At 42.0% G+C, this 26,610-nt stretch overlaps 1 protein-coding gene across 1 annotated transcript in view; it reads right to left on the bottom strand.

Moving 5' to 3' along the window:
* Nucleotides 1-528: 528 nt before the first annotated feature.
* ACSF2 (acyl-CoA synthetase family member 2) overlaps nucleotides 529-26,610 on the bottom strand; it is a 92,233-nt gene continuing 66,151 nt past the window's right edge. Inside the window, exons 11-16 of the mRNA XM_070739989.1 lie at nucleotides 11,909-12,016; nucleotides 11,416-11,567; nucleotides 6,732-6,873; nucleotides 6,060-6,170; nucleotides 3,052-3,120; nucleotides 529-768 (exon numbers count right to left, since the gene is read on the bottom strand). Coding sequence (XP_070596090.1) covers nucleotides 715-768; nucleotides 3,052-3,120; nucleotides 6,060-6,170; nucleotides 6,732-6,873; nucleotides 11,416-11,567; nucleotides 11,909-12,016 — 636 coding nt within the window. The 3' untranslated portion in view covers nucleotides 529-714. The remainder of the gene's footprint in view (nucleotides 769-3,051; nucleotides 3,121-6,059; nucleotides 6,171-6,731; nucleotides 6,874-11,415; nucleotides 11,568-11,908; nucleotides 12,017-26,610) is intronic.

The raw sequence follows: 26,610 nt of genomic DNA, 5'->3' as shown, positions 1-26,610 counted from the left end.
AGTATACAGGTCAGCAATTAAAGGCAGGTTGGCAGCAATTGTTTTTTATGTATGGTGTAATATATGTATGGTACAAACATAAACAAAAGCAAAGTAGGTATAGGTAAATTTGGACAATAGAACAGTAGGACAGGGTCAGTAGGCATGATGGTGCTATTACGCACGCCACAGATCTCTTAGGAATGGGGTGAGGTTGACTATCTATAGTTGGAAAGATCTATAGTTCAAATTGTATTTGTACATGTTGTTAGGGACACATTTGTAAATGTATCATTTATTCATTCATCCATCCATCCTGCTTCCATTTTAGCTCTTGACAATTTATTACATAATGTGATGGTTGATAATCGTTGCTCTCAAAATGTAGGAATGAACAGGATGGAGGACTCTGTGATTTGGTGGAATTTTATTGTATGGACAGATTCTTATGATCACTATTAGGTAGAACCCATCCTTTCTTTGGATCTTTGCAAAGAGTTCATTACACAAAGTACTTTTTTTTTTTTACTCCAGTAAAAAAATACTGCATTTTAATTTTTCTAAATTTTTATTTTAGAAAAGGCATATTATTTTAAGCAAACTTAATTTGTTAACCAGCAGACTTGTTGCTTCTTAAGGCAGGCCAGTGATCCCTTCCAGCTTCTTTAAATGTTTGGAACTGAAAGAAGGCGGTGGACAGCATGTTCATTTGGAGGTCTCTTAAGCTGCCGCCTCCTATGCAAGTTGAAGATGTTTCTCCATCTGCTCTCTCAGTTTGTATTTTTGAATCTACATTGGCAACACCAGGGATGGAATAAAAAAAGGACATATATAATTAAAGACTTAAATAGCAAAACAAATATTCATGTATTTATTTTCAAGATTTCTCTCTTCATACATTATTCTTGTCAGTCTTCAACTCTGACACAAAGCAAACACTCTCTGACGTAGATAAACAGTTTTATTTATTTATTTATTAGATTTGTATGCTGCCCCTCTCGGAAGACTCGGAGTGGCATACAAACGACAGCCCTTTTCATCAGTCTTGCTGGAGTGCTTGTAGTTTGTAATTCTTCCCATCAGTATCACCTGATTAAAACAGTGGTAACATTTTAAAGCAGTAGCTAAGCTCTTGTTTGATTCTAAACACCAAAATGTCTGTCGTCCTATGTCTTCATCATCACTACCGGTCCCATATTATCTATTGCATTGGATTCAAAGTGTCATTTGCAATGAGGCTGGGAAAACTCTGTTACTTCACATGTGGCTTGAGTCTTAAGAGTGTTGGGAACTGTCAGGCAAATGTATTTGTTTCAATGTACCTTCCAACCCATCCCTGAGGGGACAGCCTCTGAATTATGTGACAGGACCAACCTTTATATTCTGTGCTCTAAAACCTCCAAAGTCCCAACTCTATTACTCTATGATCTAAGATGGATAGCTCAGACTAGATTACAAATTCTGAGTCAGTCCAAACAGCTACAGGTAACTTGGCTTGCTGAGGACCATTGATAACTCTATCAATCACTCTGTTGCACAAACAGAGCCATGATTTCATTAGGAATATCTCTATCAATCTGTATAGTCTGGAGGACAGAAGGGAAATGGGGGAAATGATCGAAACATTTAAATATGTTAAAGAGATAAATAAGGTTCAGGAGGGAAGTGCTTTTAATAGGAAAGTGAACACAAGAACAAGGGGGCACAATCTGATGTTAGTTGGGGGAAAGATCAGTAGCAACATGAGAAAATATTTGACTGAAAGAGTAGTAGATCCTTGGAACAAACTTCCAGCAGATGTGGTAGATAAATCCACAGTAACTGAATTTAAACATGCCTGGGATAAACATATATCCATCCTAAGATAAAATACAGGAAATAGTACAAGGGCAGACTAGATGGACCATGAGGTCTTTTTCTGCCGTTAGTCTTCTGTTTCCATGTTTCTAATATCAAATCTAAATGACCCAGTTCACCAGCAGGTGGCAACAAAGAGTTAGTCTTTTTTCCTGTTTTACACCTACCGGGTTTCCCCAAAAATAAAACTTACCCTGAAAACCTAATTTTTGGGGGGTGGGCCTAATATAAGCCCTACCGTGAAAATAAGCCCCGGGGGATGCGCGTGGCCAGCATGAGGGCAAATTGGGGTCTGGCAGCAGCTGCAGCCCACTGCCCCTTGGCACCACACAAATACCGTTAATTCTGAGTGTGAAGACAGAGGTGGGGGGAGAAGACACATGATCTGGACATGCTGCGTGGCTGCCTGTCACATGTGGGCTCGTGGGAAGCTTGTTCTGCACCGGTAGCAAGCAGGGGAATGGGGCTGTGGGGGAAGCAGGCAATCCTGACACCCCGTGTGGGTGCCTGTCTGGTGCGGCCGCAGGGAAAAGGAGAGGTGGTTGGACAGAATGGGCAGCACATTGGGATCGCCTCTGCCTCCGACTGGTTCTGCTGCACGCTTTTTGCTCAGCGGAAGACGAAACTGTCTGCTTGCAAAGGGGACACGTTGAAATGGACCTAAATGTTTCATTTCAAACTGTCCCTTTTGGAAGCACTTCCAGTTTTGAGTCTCTCTCATTTCTTCGTTCGGGCGAAAAGTGTTTGGTCGTCTGTCAGATGCTTGGGAATGGAGCAAATCGCTCTGCCGGAAGCACACCAGCAGCACCAGCAATGGGCAGCCCCTCCCTACCCGTTATCCTTTCATATTTGCCAATACATTTTGTTCCTCCATCTCCACTTGTTTCTACTTCCTTTGTTTTTCTCCCTTGTGGCTTCGTGTGCTTCAAACTGCCTTTTCCAAAACACAAAGTCCTCACCTCTTTTGCTTCTTTCCAATCACTCTTCAAGCCCACCTCTTCATGGATTTCAAACTTCTTCATAGTGTAGCTTACTTTCCCTGTAATTAAACCTATTACTGTTTTTACCTATGGATTTCTGCTTGTAGTTGTCTCACTTTCCCCTATTTTTGCCTGGCATCAAATTCTAGAATTAAGCATGTTGAGAGAGGTAAAGAGTATATCCCACCATACTCAGCAGAGTACTGTGCGTCAAAAAAGGAAGGCCTTTACTCACCTTGCCTGAGACAGTGAGTGGGTACTTCTTCACAAATACTACGTATCGAGGAATCTTGAAATGAGCAATCTGTGATTTTAAAAAAAAAAAAGCTCAGAATATCAGGATCTGTTTTGCTTGTCTGTTATTCCATGTGGTTAAGAGATGGAAACGTCAGTGAAAGCTCAGCTGTCATGGTTGATAAAGCTTCTTACCGATATTCCTGCTGCAGCCCATGTTCTTTCACACATCTTACAGAGCCCAAATGCCACAAGCAACTCTTGCTGGCAACTTATTTATTATTTATTTATTATTTTTTGTCAAGTATGTATTGGTGGTATACAAAGATATAATAATATTTATGTATATGTAAAGAGAAAAAAAAGAAACATAAGTGTTCTGTCTGGGTTCCCCCAGACCTCAACACCAACTGGAAAAAACAGCCAGACACTCTGGTAAAAGCCAAAAGTATTTTATAGCTGGAAAAAATAAACACAGAGGAAAACCTGTTCTTCCCAACAGACAGGCTATAATACGTTACAGCAGAGTCCTGATGTCCAGACAATACAGCAAGCTTCTTGCTGGCACACCCACCCCAAGGTTTCAATAGTCAAAGGCACAAACCAGGATTCCAAGACGCCAAAGTTCACAGCCAGGTCCCAAGACTCTCAAAGATAAAACTCCACAAGCCAGGAAGGGTGGGTCTGCCTTTTAGCCTTTCCAAAGAGCACCACACCCAAACCCAGCTGTTGCCTCTTTAATGCTGAAAGTACCTAGCCATTTGATTCCTTCTCTGAGTAGCTCTTCTCTGTCGCAGATCAATTATGGCTTGTGCATTTTCCTCTAAGGAATCCAGGCTGCTTGCTGGGGAGAGCTCCCTCTGGTGGAACTCTGACTGTCCTCCCTCTTCTTCAGCCTGGGATTCCTCCTCCTCGTCTGCCTGCACCTCCTGTTCCTCAGCCTCCCCCTCTGAGCTGGAAACCGACAGAAGATCAGCCGTTCCCTGAGGGGCCTCAGACGGAACCACAACACATAAGGATGAGATGGAAGGCACTCTGGTGCACTTATGCACGCCCCTTACTGACCTCTTAGGAATCAGGAGAGGTCAACAGTGGACAGCTCTAAGGGAAAAGTTTTGGGGGTTTGGTGATGATGCTACAAAGTCTGGTAGTGAGCTCCATGCATTAACTACTTGGTTACTAAAGTCGTATTTCCTGCAGTTGAGTTTAGAGCGGTTTACTTTAAGTTTGTATCTGTTATGTGCTTGTGTTTTGCTGTGGTTGAAGCTGAAATAGTCATTGACAGACAGGACATTGATTTTATGGGCTATGCTTAGGTCATGTTTAAGGTAATGTAGTTCTAACTTTCTAAGCCTAGGATTGTAAGTCTGGTTGCGTAGGGAATTCTGTTGCGTGTGGAGGAGTGGGGGGCTCTTCTGGTAAAGTATCTCTGGACATTTTCTAGAGTGTTTATGTCCAAAACGGGGTGTGGGTTCCAGACAGATGAGCTGTATTGAAGGATTGGTCTGGCGAAAGACCAAGCCTTGAATCCTGTTTATTGAACACCCATTTCTCCTCCCAGGGAGGCGTTCATGAGAAGCCCATCATGGTCCCCCAAACTAATCTGGGACCAGTTTGGTGGGGGGAGGTGCTTACTAGGGTATTTCTAAAGTAAACCCTCAACCAAATTGTGTCGGAATAGCACTTGATGCTTAACATGAATTTCTGCTTGGACTGCCTGATCAACCACTGCTCAGTGTACGAGAGAGAATAATTGGGACTGTGCTACCTTATTCTGGAAACCAAGCAGAGGCAACACGAGGGAGCAATGCAAGGAGGAAAGTCTTTTGCACTGCCACTTCTGACTTTGTCTTCAAAAAATACAGAAAGACTCCTCGGGGAAGGAGAGACCCTGTGGAGCTGACTTTTAGCCTGCGAGGATGTTTATTTAGCCATTCCATTTCAAGATGGGTATCATGAAGTTAGAGAAGGTGCAACAAAGAACAACCAAAGTGGTCAGAGAGCATGGACACCAATCCTGTGACAATAAAAGGCAACTTTAGGAGCTATTTAATTTAGAGAGGAAATATAATTCAGGTTTATGAAATTAAGCATGGTAAGGAAACAGCCAACGGGAAGACTCTTCTCTCTCTCCCATAGAAGTTATCTAAGGAAATTCACTAGTAAAACTAGTAAGAATGAATGTTTCTTTAAGCAGCGTATCAACTATTGGAATATGTTGCCACATGATAGATTGGCTCTAATTTAGGTGGCTAGACAAATCCCTATGAAAGAATCTACCAATGAGTTGCGACATTTCCAGGCACAGGAACAATTGCCTCTATAGGGCAACGATGGGAGAGGACAGCTACTTTGATATCCTATTTGTGGTCTTCTCGGATGTATCTGTGAGACCAATGTTCGCTAGATGGACCCAGATTTGATCCAGCAGGGCTAATCTCCTTCTTTTTTTCTTTCTTTCTTTCTTTCTTTCTTTCTTTCTTTCTTTCTTTCTTTCTTTCTTTCTTTTATTAGATTTGTATGCCGCCCCTCTCCGAAGACTCGGGGCGGCTAACAACAATGAAAAGACAATGTAAACAAATCTAATATTAAAAATAATCTAAAAAAAACCAATTTAAAGAACCACTCATACATACAAGCATACCATTAATTATTAATTATTAATTAATTTATTAATTAGATTTGTATCTCCGAGGACTCATGTTTTTATACTTAGAAGATGACAATCTTTTGGCATCCCTTTTATTTCAGAGCTGCTCCAATCATCTTGCTGCTATTACTGAGGTTGATTAGCAGCTGCTTTCCATGGTATCCAGCATTTTCAAAAACTCAGAGGAGATAGTGGGGACTGGATTGGGAGTACAGAAGACCTCTTTTGCCATCGAGTTAGGGTTAGCTACTACTTAACTACTGATTCCATCTGAGATTTGATCTCTCTCTTCTTTTAGTTGCAGGGAGAAGGAATAGAGGAGGAAGACAATTGAAATCCATCCCTCTGATTGTTCTTACCTTTCCTTTGCAAAATGCCTTGATTTCATCTTCTGTGCATTCCTCTCCAGCTTTCACTCTGATGGCAGCACAGATCTCTTCTCCAAATCGCTCATCCTTTACACCAACTACCTGAATAGATGGAGGGAGACATTGAGCTTCAGAGGGCTATTGATTAAGTTTCTTTTCTTGAGACTTATCCACTGTTTCTCTGAAGGACATATTGTCAATCTGAAGCCAATTCAATTGGGGTCTTTGTCCTGCCACACTTTATAGTCTTTTAATGTGCATTCTTTACTGTGGGAAGCTGGGAGGGGGAAATTGCATGACAGTTATATGCATGTAGCCATAACAAATTCTTTCTAGAGAGTTTCGTACTCCTGCAGCTGCATAGGAGATGGGTGGATGCTACCAAAATGGCAATTGAAGATTGGTCAACATGATAGACTTGGGGGTGTGGGGACAAGCAATTGGACTTTCAACTGGGTGGAGAAACCCTGAGAACCTCAGATTTGGGTTTCTCCCAAATGTGCCAACAAGGCTCTGCTAATAAATTGGAACTTTGAGGAATATTTTGCCTCGGACTCTGATTTGATTTTGGATGCTATTTGGAACCTAGGCACATATGTGGTGCCTATTAAGGATGTAATTTTAGATGCTAAATATCGAAACAAGTTTGATGGCTTTTCTCACCTGAACTTCTTGAATTTTAGGATGCGTGTGTAGAAATTGTTCAAGCTCTACCGGATATATGTTCTCCCCTCCTCGAATGATCATGTCTTTGCAGCGACCTACAATCTTGCAATAGCCATACTCATCGATGACAGCAATGTCCCTGAAATGAAAATTATAGTTATTCCATCATAATTCTGGAGATTTTCTACTTAGATTTTTATATCACAAATATTTATTATATTGCAAAGTCTCACACAGATGGGAGGCAGTGAATAGATCTCTGTGGATTCTATTTCAGATACGTGAAGAATCATTTTAACCCTACAAGGCACTTATTTGTTTGTTTGTTTATTATCAATTTTGCCATCCGTGTCATAGGAAGTGACTCTGGATGGCATAAAACAATCAAATAAAAACAACAATAATTGTAAAAGTATAAATCAATTAACACTGAAATGTAATAAAAAGCCATAAGGCACTTAGAGAATGAATATATCAATAATATAGCCATCTTAAGATGTTATCAGTTCCCTGGGATCCCCAAGCCTAGTGACATAACCAGACCTTGAGGGATCTCTGGAACATTAGCAGGGATGGAGCGAACATAACTCAGGTCGAAGAGAAAGTCACATGATAGGGGGTTGCAACTATATCGATTGAAACACATCCAAGGCCTTACAGGCACACTGAGATTTTACCCCTTGCACTTCCTTGTATTCCTAAGCAAAGTGATCTTTCTCCTTCCATTCATGGACCCATTGCAGATTGTTGATTTCCTTCTGCCTTTAAGAACTGAAAGCCAATAGTCTGGTTGTCAGCAGTTGCTTGTTACTTGCCAACAATGAGAACAGGAAACCAGTTCTATGTTGCCTGCCAGCAAGAATTGGGTTGACAGTGAAAAAAACATAGGTGGGACTTAATCTTGGCTTTGTGGGCTACCCTTTTGGTAATAAAACACTTAAAAATGTGGTCCACCCTCTACATAATCTGGGTTGGGGCCAATATGCAAAAACATATGGACAACTCATCTTGATCAAGGCAAATCTATATATACAATTTATATTGACTTCTCCAAAGCTTTTGATTCAGTGGTCTAAGACAAACTACTTCTAAAACTCAAATCCTATGGCATCTCAGGATCCCTCCACAGCTGGATTACTGCATTCCTGTCTAACAGGCAACAAGTGGTCAAATTAGAAAGCTCCATATCCACACCCGTCCCTGTTAAAAACGGTGTCCCCCAAGATAGCTTACTGGGAACTACGTTCTTCTTTCTCTACATCAATGACCTTTGCGATCTCATCACAAGCAACTGTGTTCTTTTTGCAGACGATGTAAAACTCTTCAACACCACTGATAACACAACTACTCTACAAAAAGACCTAGACTCGGTTTCTGACTGGTCCAACACATGGCAACTCCAAATCTCAACCAGCAAATGCTCTGTCCTACACATCGGCAAAAAGAATCAGAACTTCAAATACAAACTGAATGAACAAATTATCACAGATAATCCCCACTCGGTCAAGGACCTCGGAATACTAATAACTAAAGATCTAAGTGCCAAAGCCCACTGCAACAAAATCGCCAAGAAGGCCTCAAGAGTGGTTAATCTAATCCTACAGAGCTTCTGCTCTGGAAATCTCATATTACTTACCAGAGCTTACAAAACTTTTGCCAGACCCATCATAGAATACAGCTCATCTGTTTGGAACCCATACCTCATTTCTGACATTAACACCCTCGAAAATGTCTAAAGATACTTCACCAGAAGAGCCCTTCACTCTTCTACCTGTAACACTAGACTTACAATCCTGCATCTTGAAAGCTTAGAACTACGACGACTTAAACATGATCTACGTATTGCCCACAAGATCATATGCTGCAATGTCCTGCCTGTCAAAGACTACTTCAGCTTCAACCACAACAACACAAGAGCACACAACAGATTCAAGCTTAATATTAACTGCTCCAAACTTGACTGTAAAAAATACGACTTTAGTAATTGGGTTGTCGAAGCATGGAACTCATTACCGGACTCTGTAGTATCATCCCCTAACCCCCAACATGTTACCCTTAGACTATCCACGGTTGGCCTCTCCAGATTCCTAAGAGGTCAGTAAGGGGCGTACATAAGTGCACTAGAGTGCAGGTGAAGCTAGGAAAAATCACATCAGATATATGTACAATTAGCACAGGTGCCCCCCAAGGCTGTGTACTCTCACCACTTCTCTTCTCTCTATACACTAATGACTGCATCTCATACGATCCATCTGTTAAACTACTGAAGTTTGCAGATGATACAACAGTGATCGGACTCATTCGAGACAATGATGAATCTGCATACAGACGGGAAGTTGAACAACTATCCTTGTGATGTGACCAGAACAATCTAGAACTGAACACACTCAAAACCGTAGAAATGGTGGTAGACTTTAAGAGAAACCCTTCCACCCTTCCCCCTCTCACAGTACTAGACAACACAGTATCAACAGTAGAGACCTTCAAATTTCTAGGTTCTATCATATCTCAAGACCTAAAATGGTCACCTAACATCAAAAACATCATCAAAAAAGCACAACAAAGAATGTTCTTTCTGCGCCAGCTCAGGAAGCTCAAACTGCCCAAGGAGCTGCTGATTCAGTTCTATAGAGGAATCATTGAGTCTGTCATCTGCACCTCTATAACTGTCTGGTTTGGTGCTGCAACCCAACAGGACCGACACAGACTTCAGAGGATAATCAGAATTGCAGAAAAAACAATTGCTGCCAATCTGCCTTCCATTGAGGACCTGTATACTGCACGAGTCAAAAAGAGGGTGGGTAAAATATTTACTGACCCCTCACATCCTGGACACAAATTGTTTCAACTCCTACCCTCAAAACGTCGCTACAGAGCACTGCACACCAAGACAACTAGACACAAGAACAGTTTTTTCCCGAACGCCATTACTCTACTAAACAAATAATTCCCTCAACACTGTCAGACTTTCTACTAAATCTGCACTTCTATTCTACTAGTTTTTCTCATCATTCCTATCACCCATTTCCTCCCATGTTGACTGTATGACTATAACTTGTTGCGTATATCCTAAGATTTTTATTAATATTGCTTCTTCATTGCTTATTTGACCCCTATGACAATCATTAAGTGTTGTACCACATGATTCTTGACAAATGTATATTTTATTTTATGTACGTTGAGAGCATATGCACCAAGACAAATTCCTTGTGTGTCCAATCACACTTGGCCAATAAAATTCTATTCTATTCTATTCTACTATATCCTCTATAACCTTCATTGTGTATTATCGTGTATTGGACTAGATAGTTAGATAGATAGATAGATAGATAGATAGATAGATAGATAGATAGATAGATAGATAGATAGATAGATAGATAGATAGATTTAAATGCAGCATTTTGGATGGAAAGGAATGGAAGCCCAGAACATAAGATGTGAGACAGTTGTAATGTAGATTGTAAATCAATTTATCTTTCCAGAAAGGTATATCAGCTTGAACACCAGCCAAAGTGGACAAAGAGATACCCAACTATAGCAGCCCCTGGGCATCAGAAGCAATGCAGAATTTAGGAACAATGCCAACCTTGTGTCTGAAAAAAAAATTAGCATGTAGTCCCATTGCTGAATGAGCTCACTGTTTATGTAGATTTTTGAAAATTTTTGTTTCTAAAAAAACATGAGTGCTCCCCTTTAGTTTTGTTTTTGCAATATTTTTATTAGTTTTCATATATTTACAACTTAACATTCCTAAGCAGATTTGCATCTATCTATCTATCTATCTATCTATCTATCTATCTATCTATCTATCTATCTATCTATCTATCTATCTATCTATCTCAGTGATTTTCAACCTTTTTTGAGCCACGGCACATTTTTTACATTTACGAAACCCTGGGGCACATTGAGCGGGGCGGGGGCGGGGGGGGGGGCTAAAAAAAGTTTGGACAAAAAAATTCTCTCTCTCTCTCCCTTCCTTCCTCTTTCTTTCTCTCTCTCCATCCCTCTTTCTTTCTCTTCCTTCCTTCCTCTCTTTTTTGCTCTCTTTCTCTCCCTCCTTACCTCCCTCTATGTCTTTCTCTCTTTCTCCTTCCCTCCCTCTCTCTCTCTCTCTTGCTTTCTTTCTCTCTCTTGCTCTCTCTCTCTTGCTCTCTCTCTCTTGCTCTCTCTCTTGCTTTCTTTCTCTTGTTCTCTTGCTCTCTCTCTCTTGCTTTCTTTCTCTTGTTCTCTTGCTCTCTCTCTCTTGCTTTCTTTCTTTCCCTTTCTTTCTCTCTCTGAGCTTCGCGGCACACCTGACCATGTCTCGCGGCACACTAGTGTGCCACAGCACACTGGTTGAAAAACACTGATCTATCTATCTATCTATCTATCTATCTATCTATCTATCTATCTATCTATCTATCTATCAATGCTTAGTGCTCCCATTTTTAGTAAATAATATAATGATTATAGTTTTGTGTGTCTATTTCCCATTCCTTCCATCTAAAAAGGCCTCCCTTAACTAAAAAACTAACAAAAAAATTAAGTATTTATTTTCTATTTGTAGTGGGGATGAGACAGGGAGTAAGTTTTGACTGGTGAATGTGGGGAATCCATGGTAAACAACTGGATGGATCTCTGTGGATGACACTATCAGAATCACTGACTTACTCCAGTGAACCAGTAGTCCCTGTGAACTTACCCAGTCTTGTACCACTGCTCATCATCCAACACTTCCTTGGTTTTGTTTGGGTCTGCCCAATATCCCAACATGACACAGTAGCCTCGAATCTGAAGTTCTCCAGAGTTGTTTACTGGGAGGATTTCCCCTGTGTCAGGATGCTCAATTTTTGCCTGTAATGCAGAGAAAAGCACAATCTTACAATAATGATATTCATTCATTCATTCATTCGTTCATTCATTCATTCATTCAATTTTTATGCCGCCCTTCTCCTTAGACTCAGGGCGGCTTACAACATGTATATGATAGGAGAAGGGAAAATAACTGAGATGATTAGGAAGACAAAGCGCACAAGGCGGGTGGCCAACCTTGGCAATTTTAAGACCTCTGAATTTCAACTCCCAGAATTTCCCAACCAGCCATGTCTCTCTGGGGTACAGCATAGCCTTGGGAGCAATCCAAATGGAAACTATGAAGGAGTGATACCAAAACTTGTGGCAAAGAGTTCAATCACCTCTGTGTGGGGGAAAATATATCCTACGGTCTCTGTTTTCTGTGCAAGGTTGTCTTGAGGGAAGCCCATGAAAGTGACTGGGCTATTTTCCGTTGTTCCATACACAGTCTGCAAACCATAAAAGAAGGAAACACTGATGAGATTGAGGAACAAAGGCAACCAGGAGGAAATTCCCCCCAAATCAGAAACAAACTAAAGCAGATGTACTATAAAAACTTACTGGAGCTGTTACGCTTCATTCTCGCCTCAATGCATGTCATATGATATATGAAGCATATACATCAGATACAATATGAAAGGAGAAATTGTTTTGAAACTTAAAAGCATTTTAATACTGAGGGGATTAGCTACTGAAAAATGCCACCACAGAAGTTTATCCTTAATCATCTAAGAACCTGACATATGGTCCTGATACGTAGACGTGTTTTTGACTAATCAGTCAAATTAGACAATGTTTTTTGTAGAGAACATGCTTTGCAATACCAGTGCTGTAGGTACAATCTGCATAGGGTATGCAATTTAGCCACTTAGAATAGGAAATAACTTCATTACTTTTGTTCACAGTCCATAGGTACATTTGGGGATCCCAGAAAACCTCTAAACCTTTGTTATGGTTCAGCCTGAGGCAGATCAAAGACCAGCTGCGTCTCTGCTGGCTCCATGCCCGGAGGAGGCTGACAGCGAAGAGGAGGGGGCTGGGCAGTCAGATGGGGGAGAGTCCAGTCAGGAATGTGACGAGGAAGAACAGCATGGGAGCCCCGGGGAGGGGCTCTCCCCAGCCAGTAGCTTGGAGTCTTTGGAGTCATTAGGTAACGAAGCACAAGCTGTCATTAACATGCGACAGAGACATTTAGATCAAAGGAAGGATCAATTGAAGAAATATTATCAGCATTGAATAAGGAACACCAGGGCTTGGGTGTGGTCCCCATTAGCAGGAAAGGGTTTATAAGGCAGGCAAGCTCTTGAAGCCATGTGGAGTGTTATCAGTTTGGAGTTGCTGTAACCTGCATTGTTTTCTCGGCGTTTCTGTTCCTGGCTCGTGGCCCAGCAGTCTTGAAGAACCGTGGGAGGTGTATGTCTGTTATCTACAGCCTCGTCTTGGCAGCAAGAATCCTATATTGATGCATGGACAATTGCCTTCGTGTATATATTTGGAGTTCCAGTGTTTTCCTGCTTTGTAAGGACATTTTCTGTTAGCTTCGTTTCTCTTGAACATTATAAAACTGTATTTGAATTTTACCGGCTTATCTTTTTGGGTTGGTCATAGCTTCCGGAGTGACCCAGACAGAACAACCTTGGGATTTGTTTAAGTAATATAGCTGCTTTATTAAAAATATAAGGCAGCAAATGAGCAGGATTTGCGTGCTTTTTTATCTGTTCTTATGCTCAATGGCAAGCATTCTCTGTAGGGGCTCTGCTCCCATGGAATAACCCCCTCCTCAGGAAGCAAGAATGGTCCTCGCTTTTATAGCCTTCTGGAAAATGGTCAAAATCTAAGGTTCCACCTATCTTAGTTAGTTAAGATATCTAAGTTTGCATTATTTATCATCTCAGTGAACTGAGTCTTATCTGAAGTTTCTTAAGGATGGAAACAAATCAAAATACGATTGAAACAAAAGTAAATAAAACATTGGCTTAATTTGTGCTTTTCATGGTGCCACCCTTGTTTGGATCGATGCAGGATGTAATTTTTTGCAAGGACTAAAAAGGAGTTTGAGGGTGCCACAGGATTAAGGATTTGGAGAATATAAAGAGGGTTACAGCTGCCGCTCTTTGCTTTGGAACTCATGAGACACGCTAGATTGTCTACGATGGGAAATGAAATTACAGACTAGAGAGAAATTTAGGTGTGTTTGGCCTGAGGTAAATAGGAATGGATGGGGAAGTGCTGCCAAGGGAATCATAAGCTCTCTGTGGAACTCAGTGCAAGAATTTGTCTGTTTTGGATGGGTTGGCAGAATTGGCATAATATAGCAACAGAAAACCATGGGTGCAATGGAAGGCAGAGGACTATTAAGAGCCAGAATGGGATAACTTGCCAAGGCCAACTTGCAATAGCCAGCCCACCACAATCAACTCATCTTGGAACATCTTGCCATGGCAAACTCGCCACAGGACAACTTGCTACAAGACAATTTAATAATTATTTTAATTTTTCTCATTCACATTTCATTTGTCCCTCCTTTGGACTCTTTTCTTTAATGATTCTATTCCACCATTACAACAATATTAGTGTAACTCCTGTCCAGCAATGAGTTGTCCTAGACCAGTGATGGTGAACCGTTTTTTGGCTTGGGTGCCAAAAGGGTGTGCACGTGCCCACACCCATAATACAATGCCCTCCCCCACGCATGTGCACATCTGCCACATTGCCCCCATGATGCACACAACCCCCCTGCACTCCCCCCCACGCATGCACATAGGCCTTGCTGAAGCCTCCAGACCTCCAGTAGACCTGTTGGGCTATTTTTCACCATCCCCAGGGTTCAGGAAAGTCTCTTGAAGCCTGGACAAAGCCTAAAACAGCTTAATGGACCAACCAGAAGTAATAACAATAACAGAGTTGGAAGGGACCTTGGAGGTCTTCTAGTCCAACCCCCTGCTTAGGCAGGAAATCCTATACCACTTCAGAGAAATGATTATCAGAAACAAAACTTGGATCTGAGCTGTTGGACCGTTTTTTGCCATCAACGGGCTTTCCTGAAGCCTGGGGAGAGTGAAAATGGCTGAAAAGAAGGCCAGAAATTTGCTGGCCAGTGCGTGCATGTGCATTGAGGCTGACATAGGGCAATGTCTTGCATGCCCTCAGATATGGCTCTGTGTTCCACCTGTGGCACACATGCCATAGGTTCACCATCACTGTCCTACACCCATCAGGAGCAAAGTGTTTTAGCCCAAGCTTCTGCCATAGACAAAATGGCATTCAGAAGTTTTAAGGATGGATAGGTAGTCCTCAACTAACAACCACGATTGGGACCAGGATTTCCACTGTTAAGCAAAGTGCTTGTTAAATGAGTCATGCCCAGTATTTACTACCTTTTTTTTGGTCACAGTTGTTACGTGAATCGCTGCACTTAAGTGAGTCATGCAGTCATTAAACAAATCCATTTTGCCATTCATTTTGCTTGCTGGAAGATGGCTAGAAAAGTTGTAAATGTTGGTCCTATAACTCTGGAATGCTGCAACCATCACAAATACATAGCAGTTGTCAAGTGCCCAAATTTTGATCACGTGTTGTGTGTTTGTGTGTGTGCAAATTCTAGGATTGTTGTAAGTATAAGAACTGGTCATAAATCACTGTCTTCAGTGACATTGTAACTTTGAGCTCTCACTAAATGAATGTGTTGAGTATCAAGGATTACCTGTAGGTCCACTTTTCTATAGAGACAGAGAGCGCCACTGTTCAATAATGGAGTGAAGACCTGGATCAAGATGTGAATTAAAGTGATAAAAGAAAGTGGTAATTTCACTGAAGTTTGTTCAAAATGGAACCGAGATAAATTATTGGAGGGAAATATTTCTATCATAGCACTAGCAAAGTCATCAGCAGTAACGTGGCACAGTTTCTGTTTATATTACAAAGACTTGTGCTACTTCTATTGGATACAAAGGAGAAGGCAAGTTTTATTACGGTACTAGCCTGCCTGCCACTTTGATACAAATGATATTTATATTTAAAGCCATGCTTAAGTTCAATTAAAAAAAAACTAGGGAAAACGAAGCAACATTGGCTTAAGAGAAAAGAGTAGATACTGGCCAGAAAGCAAGAATAATGTTTGAACTTCAATGTCTATGTAAAAAACAGAGGGGAATAAAATAATAAACCAAAGGAAGTATTTAAAAGAGATGGAGCCAGCTACCAAAACTGGTCTCATTTTGAGCTTTGGGAAGGATTTAATTATCCCCTCTAATAACATTGGGTATTTGTCTAGACTTGAAACACCAATGTTCTTTCCAGTCGTCTCCTGGCAATCTCCTCTCACTTTCCCCAACAATCTTGCCCTCATTTGTTTAAAATCAACTGGCTTACAGTCTGTTCTTTGGGACGATGTGCCAGGTCCCTAAGGACCAGTCTCCTTTTGCTCCAAATTTGGAAGGACCAAGTTAATGTTGAGGGTAAATGCCTTTTAGGCACAACTGTGCTCAGTTTCTGCAAGGTAAAAGTAGCAGGGCCCAAACCTGCAGGGGTGAAGATATTCCATCTTCAAGAAAAACCCTTCGCTCTACTGCATCACTGGGAAAAAACATACTAGACACTGCATTATAAGGAAAAATCCATTACACAAGTTCAGGGGAATTTTCCATTTTTATTGTTGTTTCTTTATATGATCTGTAACTGAACCCAAGCTCAGAGTCAGCATTTGAGCATCGTTGGATCCTGAAGACTAGACATATGTAATTATCAATACTTTTCAGATATGTCTATTCATTCAATGATATGGGATACTTACAACACTTCATTTAGTGACTGTTCAAAGTTACAATGGCACTGAAAAAGTGACTTACAACCATTTTTCACAGGTATGACTGTTGAAGCATTCCCAAGGTCACATAATACAAATTCATATTCTTGGCAACTAGTTTGTATTTATGACTGTTGCAGTATCCTGGGGTCCTGTGATGCCCTTTTGTGACCTTCTGACAAGCAAAGTCAGTGGGGAATCCAGATTCACTCAACAACTGTGTTACTAACTTAAAAACTGCGGTGATTCACTTAACAAACAAGTCATAAAATGGAGCACACTCATTCAACAAATGTTTTGTTTAGCAACATAAATTGTGGGCTCAATTGTAGTTATCACTCAAGGAGTAAATCTGAAATCAAAGTAACACTATAACAGAGTTGGGCTACTACCCGGATGGGGCAGGGGTGGGGAGGGGGGACGCAGTGGGGTAGTGAAAATGGAGCTCTACCCCAGAGCATCCAATTTGCACTGAAAGATGTTGAAAGAAAATGCAGGGCGTCCTGCATAAGCCACGCCCACAGTGTGGTTTTAAAAATTTTGGTAGCCCTTCACTGCATTATAGTATTTTTGTTTATCTGAAGTTTGCATATTAACATGCTCTAGAAAGAAAGAAAAAAAGCAAAGAATTACATCATGTGTCTAATTGTAAAATCTAATTGTAAAATCTGAGCTGCAGAAAGAATCTAAGAAGTAGAGCAAACGCTGCAATATGGTGTTCCATCATCAAATGAATCCTGCACAATCTCTTCTTAGTCTCCTGTGAAAACCATCTTGAAAGTAATTATCTCCATGTCTTGTGGCAGATAAATGTTACGAGTTAGTTCAGGTTTATAGGAATACAGTGGTACCTCAGTACTCGAACGCTTTGGTTCTCGTACATTTCGGATATCGAACAAAATTTTCGGCAAAAATTTGCTTCGGTATCTGAACAAAAATTCGGATACCGAACAGCCACAGAAAATTTTGTTTATTATCCGAAATGAGGGGACGGGGTGAGAAGGAATGGGAGTCGGAATCCGACACGCCCATCCTGGCCGCCCACTAAACAGCCTCCCAGTCGTGCTCCAAGCTGTAGGGAGTGGGGGGGCGGCTGCAATACCGGCAGTTTCGGGGGAGCTCCTTTCCTCAGTGGTTCGTCTTCCCTTTAAGCAGTTACACCAACTTTCTCTTTCCCGAGAGTAGCGACGGCAGCAGAGGCTTTCCTTAGAGCAGTAGCAGCGCCGGGAACATCAGCGGCTTCCCTTTCTCATCTCACGTTCCCGGTGCTGCTGCTGCTCTAAGGAAAGCCTCTGCTGCCGTCGCTACTCTCGGGAAAGAGAAAGTTGGTGTAACTGCTTAAAGGGAAGAAGACGAACCACTGAGGAAAGGAGCCCGCTCCCCGAAACTGCCCGCACCCTTACTACAGCTTGGAGTGCTTAGACCTCATATCTTTATCCCATAGGAAATAAAGGAAATAGGGGCTGGAAACCAATTAAACCCATTTCCATTATTTCCTATGGGATAAATTAATTCGGTACTTGACCAAATCGGTTCTCGATCATACTTCTGGAACGAATTGTGGTCGAGAACCGAGGTACCACTGTAAATATTTTTTGTATCCTCCGAAAATGCTCCTTTTCAACAGGTGACTTATATTTGTAGTACCACTAGAGAGGAAATGGATTTCCTCCTTCCACCTGCTTACTTCTGTTCCATGCAGGTGTTTGATAGATTCTAGATAGAGAGCTTTCCTCTCCATTGTAATATTTTGCCCTTCCTCAGAGGTAAAGGCAATGCAACTTCACCTAGAAGCATCATATTTTGTTGACTGGGTTCAGTGGTGTTCTAGAGCTGGCTCATATTGATTGTTGAATTTACAAGAACTTTGCAAACTCTTTAAAAACAGAGCTGAGCCTGATACTTGGTGTGCTGATCAGCTGTTCTGTGGCATAGCAGGAGGAGCAATGGAGTCTGCAGAACCAGTTCTTAACACCGGCTAGGTTCATACGACACTTTAGACTAGACTAAAGTGGTTTGTCGTAAAGGATTTATTGAAAACCCAGTTATTATCCAGGTATATGACCCAAGCCATCCTACGTACAGCATGTGAACACAGCAAGTGGGTTTTCTTAGCTTGGATTTAAGACTCGGGATGTTGCATGAGCCAAGCTCCCACAAATTGGGATCTTCTTCCCCATCCAGCCAGGTCCAGACCACTGAAAACCAACCTCCTGCTATTTTTCTGTCTTGGTGGCTTGGAGTATAAACTTATTTCCAGAATGAGTAGCATTCCTGTGGTACATCAATCTTTCTCCGTACTGCTTGAGTTTTAGAAATGTTGTCTGGCAGCTGACACAGAGAGGCATGTGACATTGACTAGCTATTTTATCAAGGGTTTCCAAATGTTTTTCCTAATAATGAACCAACCTGTATATAACTGGGAGGAAGATAGGCAGTTTATGGGGAAGGGAGGACAGGAAAACCTCTTTGCCAAATGGGCAATAAAGCTCACAAAGGCAGAAAAATCAACTTAGTGGAAGAAGTTTTGGAAGTAGAGCAACTTTACCCTCAATTACCTTACCATAAGTTAGGGTAAAGTTGCTCTACTTCCAGGATTTCTTCATCCCCATTGATTTTCTGCCTTTGTGAGTCTACAACTCGCAGAATGAGGAGCCCTTGAAGTTCTTGGCTTGTACCAAGAGAAGATCCCCACCCTTGTTGCATTGTTCTGCTGCCCGAAAGGGTCCTTACTCCCCCAAAATCTCTTTTGAATTATGGCCATCCCCAAATTGTCCATTCTTTTCTTTTTTTATTGTTTAACATTCTGGAAGTAGCTTCCTAGTTTTTCAAGTCAGAGTCTTACAATCCATACTTGCAGAAGACAGAATAAAACTTGAAACCTTTTGTGTGTCATACACTTCTTTGGGGAACTTGGTGCTCTCAGAGCTTGGGGGTTTCTTTGCAGATGTTTGATTATCCAACTAGATAATATCAGATGTCACCTAGTTTGGTAATAAAACGTCTGCAAGGAAACCCCCAAGCTCAGAGAGAACTAAGACCCCATAGTTCGCAGGTGTCAAACTCACTGCACCTTGTTGTCGACGTGTGAAGTTTTACAACATTTTCCTCCTTCAGGGAACTGGGGTGGGCACAGCCTGCATGTGACAGATCTGGCCCGTGGGCCACCAGTTTGACACCCCTAGCATAGTGCAAACCTGAGTTACAAATATTCTCGTCTATCTATGATAACTTCTTCCCCTCCTTATGTGGGGTCCACATCTCAAAGGCACCAAGGTGAGGATATTTGAACTAGAATGTGAATAATTTCAGTTTCTAGTGTTCCATAATAGTGAAACAATGAAAAAAATGTCATTAAAGCTGGATAATATAGCCATACAGATAATATTAATCGTCTGTTGGGCAAAAATATGCACTGTTCCTGCTAACACTGATGAAAGTTATTTTAAAAAAGATGAAGTAATAAGGACAACCAACAGCTAAACTAGTAACTCCAAAACATTCTTGAGCTTCAGTGCCACTATACTCTATTTTTGTATTTTTGATGTGGCCATCTGTTTATTCCATGAGGAATACCGTAGAGAGGCAAATGGAAATTCAATCTTCATAAATTATTAGTAATTTGATTTATATTTTGTAGAGTAATAGATGTTTACAAAATGCCCATTGATTAAATAAGAGAAGTTTGTGTATAATCCTACGTATCCTGAGATGTCCTCCTGCTTTGGGCCCTTTGGAGGTCTAAATTAAAGGACTGAACAGGGATCCAGGAAAGTGTGGGATTTGTTGATGTGGAGAAGAGGGTTCACGGACAATGAAGTCATTGTCTCTTACTGACCCCATGCTACCTGAAAAGTTCTGGCAGGAATTATAAAAACTATGATGTGAGAATCACTGACTCTTCTCTTTCCAGTTCTTACTCATCACCAGTAAATAACTGCATAATGGGTGGTGTGCAAACTTAAATCTGCCAACATGCCACTGAGGAGTTCAGACACAAACATAAAAGAGTTCAAAGGCTCTCCCTCAAGTCCAAACCAACTCTGAAGCCCAACCCTCTGCTAAGCATGCTCCTGAGATAAAAGGAGAACTCAGAAAAATAATGTCTTTTTGAGTGCCACATATATATATACAGTGATACCTCGTCTTACAAACGCCTCGTCATACAAACTTTTCAAGATACAAACCTGGGGTTTAAGATTTTTTTGCCTCTTCTTACAAACTATTTTCACCTTACAAACCCACCGCTGCTGCTTGGATGCCCCGCCTCCGGACTTCTGTTGCCAGCGAAGCACCCGTTTTTGCGGTGCTGGGATTCCCCTGAGGCTACCCTCCATGGGAAACCCCACCTCTGGACTTCCGGGTTTTTGTGATGCTGCAGGGGAATCCCAGCAGATGAATCCCAGCAGCGCAAAACGGGTGCTTTGCTGACAACGGAAGTCTGGAGGTGGGGTTTCCCATAGAGGGTAGCCTCAGGGGAATCCCAGCAGCACAGAAATGGACACTTTGGCTGGCAAAAGGGGTGAATTTTGGGCTTGTACGCATTAATCGCTTTTCCACTGATTCCTATGGGAAACACTGTTTCATCTTACAAACTTTTCACCTTAAGAACCTCGTCCCGGAACCAATTAAGTTTGTAAGATGAGGTATCACTGTATATTGACAGCTAGCTGAATTCTCGTGGTTATCTTGTTTTGGCTCATAGTCCTTAATAGATACATTCTGAGTGGAAGGTAAAAATTAATTATTTGAGCTCTGGAGAGTCACAACAGAATCTTTGCTTGTAGTTTTTACCTTGGAGGAAGAAAAAAAATATCAAACCACCATTAGTGAATGAAAACTGCTTAGCTTTCCAATGTTCACTGGGTTGACTGCCCCCCTTCTGAAGGACATGGACAGGAAGACCACATGGAAGACTGAACGTTTGGGCTTCAGGTCTAGCAGTTTCACCCGTGGCAGAGTCAATCAATTTGGCTTTATAAGGAATGATATTTGGGCTTGCCTTTATGTATTAATCTATAAAGAAAATAGGCCATTTGATCTACTCTTACACCATCCACTCAATCAAAAGGCATTTGCATGGGAATAAAGATTCTCCTCATTCTGAAGATGTAAAGAATTGCCAGACTGAAGAGGAGAAGGAGTTTGTTCTTGTCACATCAACCTTCACAAGGTATCGGGGCGTAGCTTGCATCTTTCACCTGAGCAATCAGGTAGCACAAAGACCCAGATACTGAAATTCAGCACAATAAACAATATGAGATGCTTGAAAGAAAACCAACCAGCTGGATGCTGAGTTAGACCTTATGAGGATTAGCTATGAAGTACAAAGCGTGGAAACTATGATATCAGAGAGCTGGAGCTCAAAGAACCATCAATAATGAGTTTAAAAGCACAGCAAGTCCAGAAACTCAGTTCAAGCGAAGGATATTCCAGACTGGGAGACAGTAAGGAAGTACACCACAGATTGCAAACCAAAAGCTGGCAGAAAAACAATAAACAGACCATAAGAATTAATGGTTTCAAAAAGGGAAGAAGAAGAAAAAAACAGATGCCACAGGGATGAGGTTTAGAGCAAGCAAGAGGCTAAGTAGCTTGGGATAGTTTAGCTACACATGGAGGTAATTGATAGAGATGGCATCCAAGCTGTGGGTCTTTCGCCTCCCCAGCTCTCTGCCTCTGGGAGTGAGACTTGACTTCTGAGAGTTTTAGAAATGTTATATAGCTTCTTTCTACCACCAGCCCAGGCAGCCCAGAATTATGCCCCTAGATTCACAAACACATCCCAAATGAAATACCTTCCTATTCAAAGTATCCTTTGAATTGTACCTGTGCAAAACAACCTTGGCTATCACTCTGACTAATAGTACACAAGGTGGCCTCAGTGACATCACTCAACAATGGAAAAAACCCAGACATTCTTGCACATAATCTCTCCTCTGTGTCCCAAGCCAATCCTTGGATTCTCTCCCTTTCTTGAGCCTGTTTCACCTTCGTAAACAACTCAATCAGCTGGGCTTTTGTAGCCTGCTTTGGTAGGGAAGCCTCAACAAGCGCACAGTTGTATGTGAACAGTGGCCAGCAGTTTGCTGCAGTCAATCTTTGGCTGGAGACCCGCCCAAAATGTTCCATCTACAGTCTCCAGCCTCTGCTGTTTCCTTAGTCTCTCTTTTTCTTTCCCTGCCAACACCTACAAATCCCAAAAGGGATAAAAACCAGGGGACTTTAATTTCTTCATTTTGTCTATACCAACGTTACTCATCTCTAATAGGCTTCACATCCATTCCTCTCTACTATATTTCTGTTTTTAATGCCTGCTCACTAGACTGAAAACAGCCTCATATATTAACTGTGCGCCTTTTAATATGGGGCAAAATATGGGGGAAACATTAGCCAAAGCATACTATGCCCCATTCTTTGCTTTTAGATAATCTGTATATAAAATAAATGGATATACGGAAATCGTACTTCTATGGGAATAAGGAAATATAAGTCGCCTTGGGCAAGATGGGCAACATACAAGATTGATTCATGAATAAGGAAAACATACTTCTCTCTCCTCTTGGTGCAGAGAGCAAACTAAGGTCAATCAATAGGGGAGAATTACTAATGCTAATCAGTAGGCAGATTACAGAGTGTTACTCTGTAGTTGGAAGGGACCTTGGGGGTTTTCCTACTCAAGCCCCTGAGCAGGCAGGAGAGCCTATATTATTCTGGACACATATGAAAAAAATGACAAGAAACTCTAAAATCATAAAGCAAAAGAAGAAGTAAAATAGATTAAAAGGGAAAGGAAGGGAAAATAATGGAATTAAGCCTCCTTACAAATTACCATCAAAATTCAGGAGTTCTCCTGAAAGACAACTGTAGTTGTATTATCAATCTATGTTCCTTTTACAGGTTAGAATAAAGTTACATTCCCATCTGCTGATTTCCAAAACCTTGTTACACAGGAACACTAAGCACATTTCACAGTACTTTACAAAAACATTGTTATACTAATTCTTGTATCCACACTATAAGGAGTAGACTAATTTTATTACAGAGAATTCAAGGTGGGAACATAGTTTGTTGAAAATGCTCTACAAATTCAACTGCTATCAGATAATACAAATGATTGACTTTGCAAGTAGAATAAGGTGACCAGACATCTCACTTTTGGCGGGACAGTCTCTATTTTTAATAATTTGTCTGGAGTCCTGCAGGGTTTTTAAAAAGTCTCGTTTTCCTTTCTCTGGACTGCCCAGAGTGAATAAAGCATTTCCTTTCTATGGGTGCTGGGAGAAGCTTCCTCCTCCCGGAGCCCAGAGAAAGAAAACACTTTATTCTCTCTGGGCCAGTGATTTTCAACCTTTTTTGAGCCGCGGCACACTTTTTACATTTACAAAATCCTGGGGCACACCACCAACCAAAATGACACAAATCTAATAAATAAATAAATACATACATACATACATACATACATACATACATACATACATACATACATACATAAATAACCCCCTCATATATATAATCCCATGTAACATCCCCTTATAAATACAGTCAATCATCAATCATCCCTCCTGAAATTTATACCGCTGTCTCATTTATGGGTACTTCTCCTGTCTTTCCCCCTTTTCTCTCTCATATTTCTCATTTCTCTCTCTTCCTCCCTTTTTCCCTCATTCCTTCTCCCTTTCACTTCTCCTCTTTTTCCATCCCTGTCTCTCTCCCCCCCTTATGTGTGTGTATATACACACTCCAACCATTTCCAAAACCAGGTGAGGGCTGGGGTTTAATTCTCTTTTATTCTTTTCAAAAACAGGTGAGGGCTGGGGTTTTTTTCTTATTATTTGGGTGCTTTTTACCATATGCTTCAAGAATCACCCCTCTCTCTCTCTTTTGTTTCTCTCTCCTCTCATTCTCTGCCTCAATCATTTTCTCATTTCTCCTCCCCTTTTTGTTCTCATTTCTCTCTCTCTCTCCTTTCCTCTTCCTGTCTCTCTTGCTATCTTTTTTTCTCTCTCTCTCTTGCTTTCTTTCAGTATCTCTTGCTATCTCTTTTTCTCTCTTGCTTTTCTTCTCTCGTGCTTTTTCTTGTTCTTTCTCTCTCTCTGTTGCTCTCTCTCATTCTCTTATTTTCTCTCTCTCTCTTTTCTTTCTCTCTCTCTTAGTCTCTCTCTCTCTTGTTCTCTCTTATTTTCTTTCTCTCTCTTTCATGCTTTCTCTCTCTTGTTCTTTATCACTCTCTCTCTCTCTCTCTCTCTGTTGCTCTCTCTCGTTCTCTCTCTTCCTTTCTTCTCTGTGGAGGCCAGCGAAGGTTTCCCTTAGTTTGAATGTTCCAAGCAAGCAGCCCCTTTACTGACAGCCCGGGACAGGACTGTGAGAGGGGTGGGCGTTCCCACAGCGCTTGGAGCGGCTAGCGGCCGGATCGCCAGCGCCGCTGCAGCCACCGCTGTGGAAGAAGCCGCACCCCATAAAAGCTTGAGAGAAGGAAGGATCGGGCTGGCGGGGACAGCCACAAGTGGAAGCCTCAGCCCTGGAGCCCCCTCGCGCCCATGGCTTCTCGTCGATGTCTCTGCCTGCCCAATCCGCTGGAGTGCTAATAGCAGCGGCGGGCAGGCGCCCCCCCTGCTATTCCCACCGCCGCCACCGCTATTAGCACTCCCGCGGATCGGGCAGGCAGAGGCATCGATGAGAAGCCATGGGTGCGAGGGGGCTCCAGGGCTGAGGCTTCCACTTGCAGCCCCCCCCCGCTATTCCCGCCGCCGCCGCTATTAGCACTCCCGATGCCATTGCCACCGTGGGGAGGCAGGGGCAGCCGCGGCTCCCTTTACTCCTACTGCCGCACCTCCCTGCCCCTGCCTCCCCACGGTGCCTCCGGCCAAACGCGCCTCTGGCTTCTCCGCCCTGCCCCATTGCCCGCCCACTCTCCTCCGCCGCCGCCTCCTGCCTTGGGGCGAGGAGTCCGGGACTGTGTGGCTTTGCGCCATGAAGAGAAAACGGCAGCAGGGAAAAGTCGGCCGTTTTCTCTTCATGGCGCAAAGCCACACAGTCCCGGACTCCCGGCCAAACGCGCCCCTGGCTTCTCCCCCCTGCCCCATTGCCCGCCCGATCCGCCCACTCTCCTCCGCCGCCTCTCGCCGCGGCACACCGGTTGGGAAACGCTGCTCTGGACAGTCCAGAGCGAGTAAAGTCCAGATCGGAGGGTTGGAGAAGAGACCGAGCACACACCTCTCCAGCGTTGGGGAGAAAAGACTGCTGCTTCCAGTATAAGAAGCAGCCTGAAAGCAGAATACGCACGCTATTTTGCTCTCTTCTCTTGTCTTACTGTTTTTATGCTTTTCAAAAACGGTAAAGATAATAAATTGATAAGTGCCGGACTGGGAAGCAATATACAAAAACAAACATTTAGGTAAAAGTCTGTAGAGATTTTTCAGTCGTCCGTCGTCTGTCTCCCCCCCCCCCCCATTGGTGTCTGGCTTTACCGAAGTTATAATCTGGTCATCTTAAAGAAGAACAGACTTTTATATATTACATAATGGCAGGATAGACCAACTATGTCTCCAGATGTTCTGACCCATGCTCTCTGATGGCCATTCTTTCTGAAGGTTTAATAAAGACAATATTTACGGTAGTAACTTCAGAAAATCACACATATATTTCTATATTACACTGTTTCTAATGCTTAAATTTGATGACATCATTTAATTTTCATCAACTACTTATTTAACAAGTGTTTTCTTAAGTATCCCCTTTATTTCTATAAATTTTAAATCAAAATAATACACTTAAAATGTAATTTGTTTGGAGTGAAGCAGTAAAATATGTTATCTGCATTTACCTTTCTCTCAAAATTAGAGCAACAGTATGGATTAACTTCTAATAGTTAATACAGTGGTACCTCTGCCTAAGAATGCCTCTACGTAAGAACTTTTCTAGATAAGAACCGGGTGTTCAAGATTTTTTTTGCCTCTTCATAAGAACCATTTTCTACTTAAGAACTCAAGCCCAGAAAAAATTCCCAGGAAATTTGAGAGTGGCATGAAGGCCTGGCCAGTTTCCCACCATTCCTCCTTTAATCCCAGCCATCTCGGGCTTTTCTGGGCTGCCAGAGGAGCCTTTTGGTGGCACTTAAGGAGACTTTGGCAGTTCAGAGCAAACAAAGCATTTTCCTTTCACTGAGCGCTTGGAGAGGGAATAAACCTCTGCCAGCACCCAGAGAAAAGAAATGCTCCATTCGCTCTGGGCAACGAC

Source organism: Erythrolamprus reginae, chromosome 2 (genome assembly GCF_031021105.1).
Source record: "Erythrolamprus reginae isolate rEryReg1 chromosome 2, rEryReg1.hap1, whole genome shotgun sequence".
NCBI classification, from domain to species: Eukaryota; Metazoa; Chordata; class Lepidosauria; order Squamata; family Dipsadidae; genus Erythrolamprus; species Erythrolamprus reginae.
The sequence above is the reverse complement of the archived record's forward strand: the minus strand, read 5'-3'. Positions and strand labels throughout refer to the sequence as shown.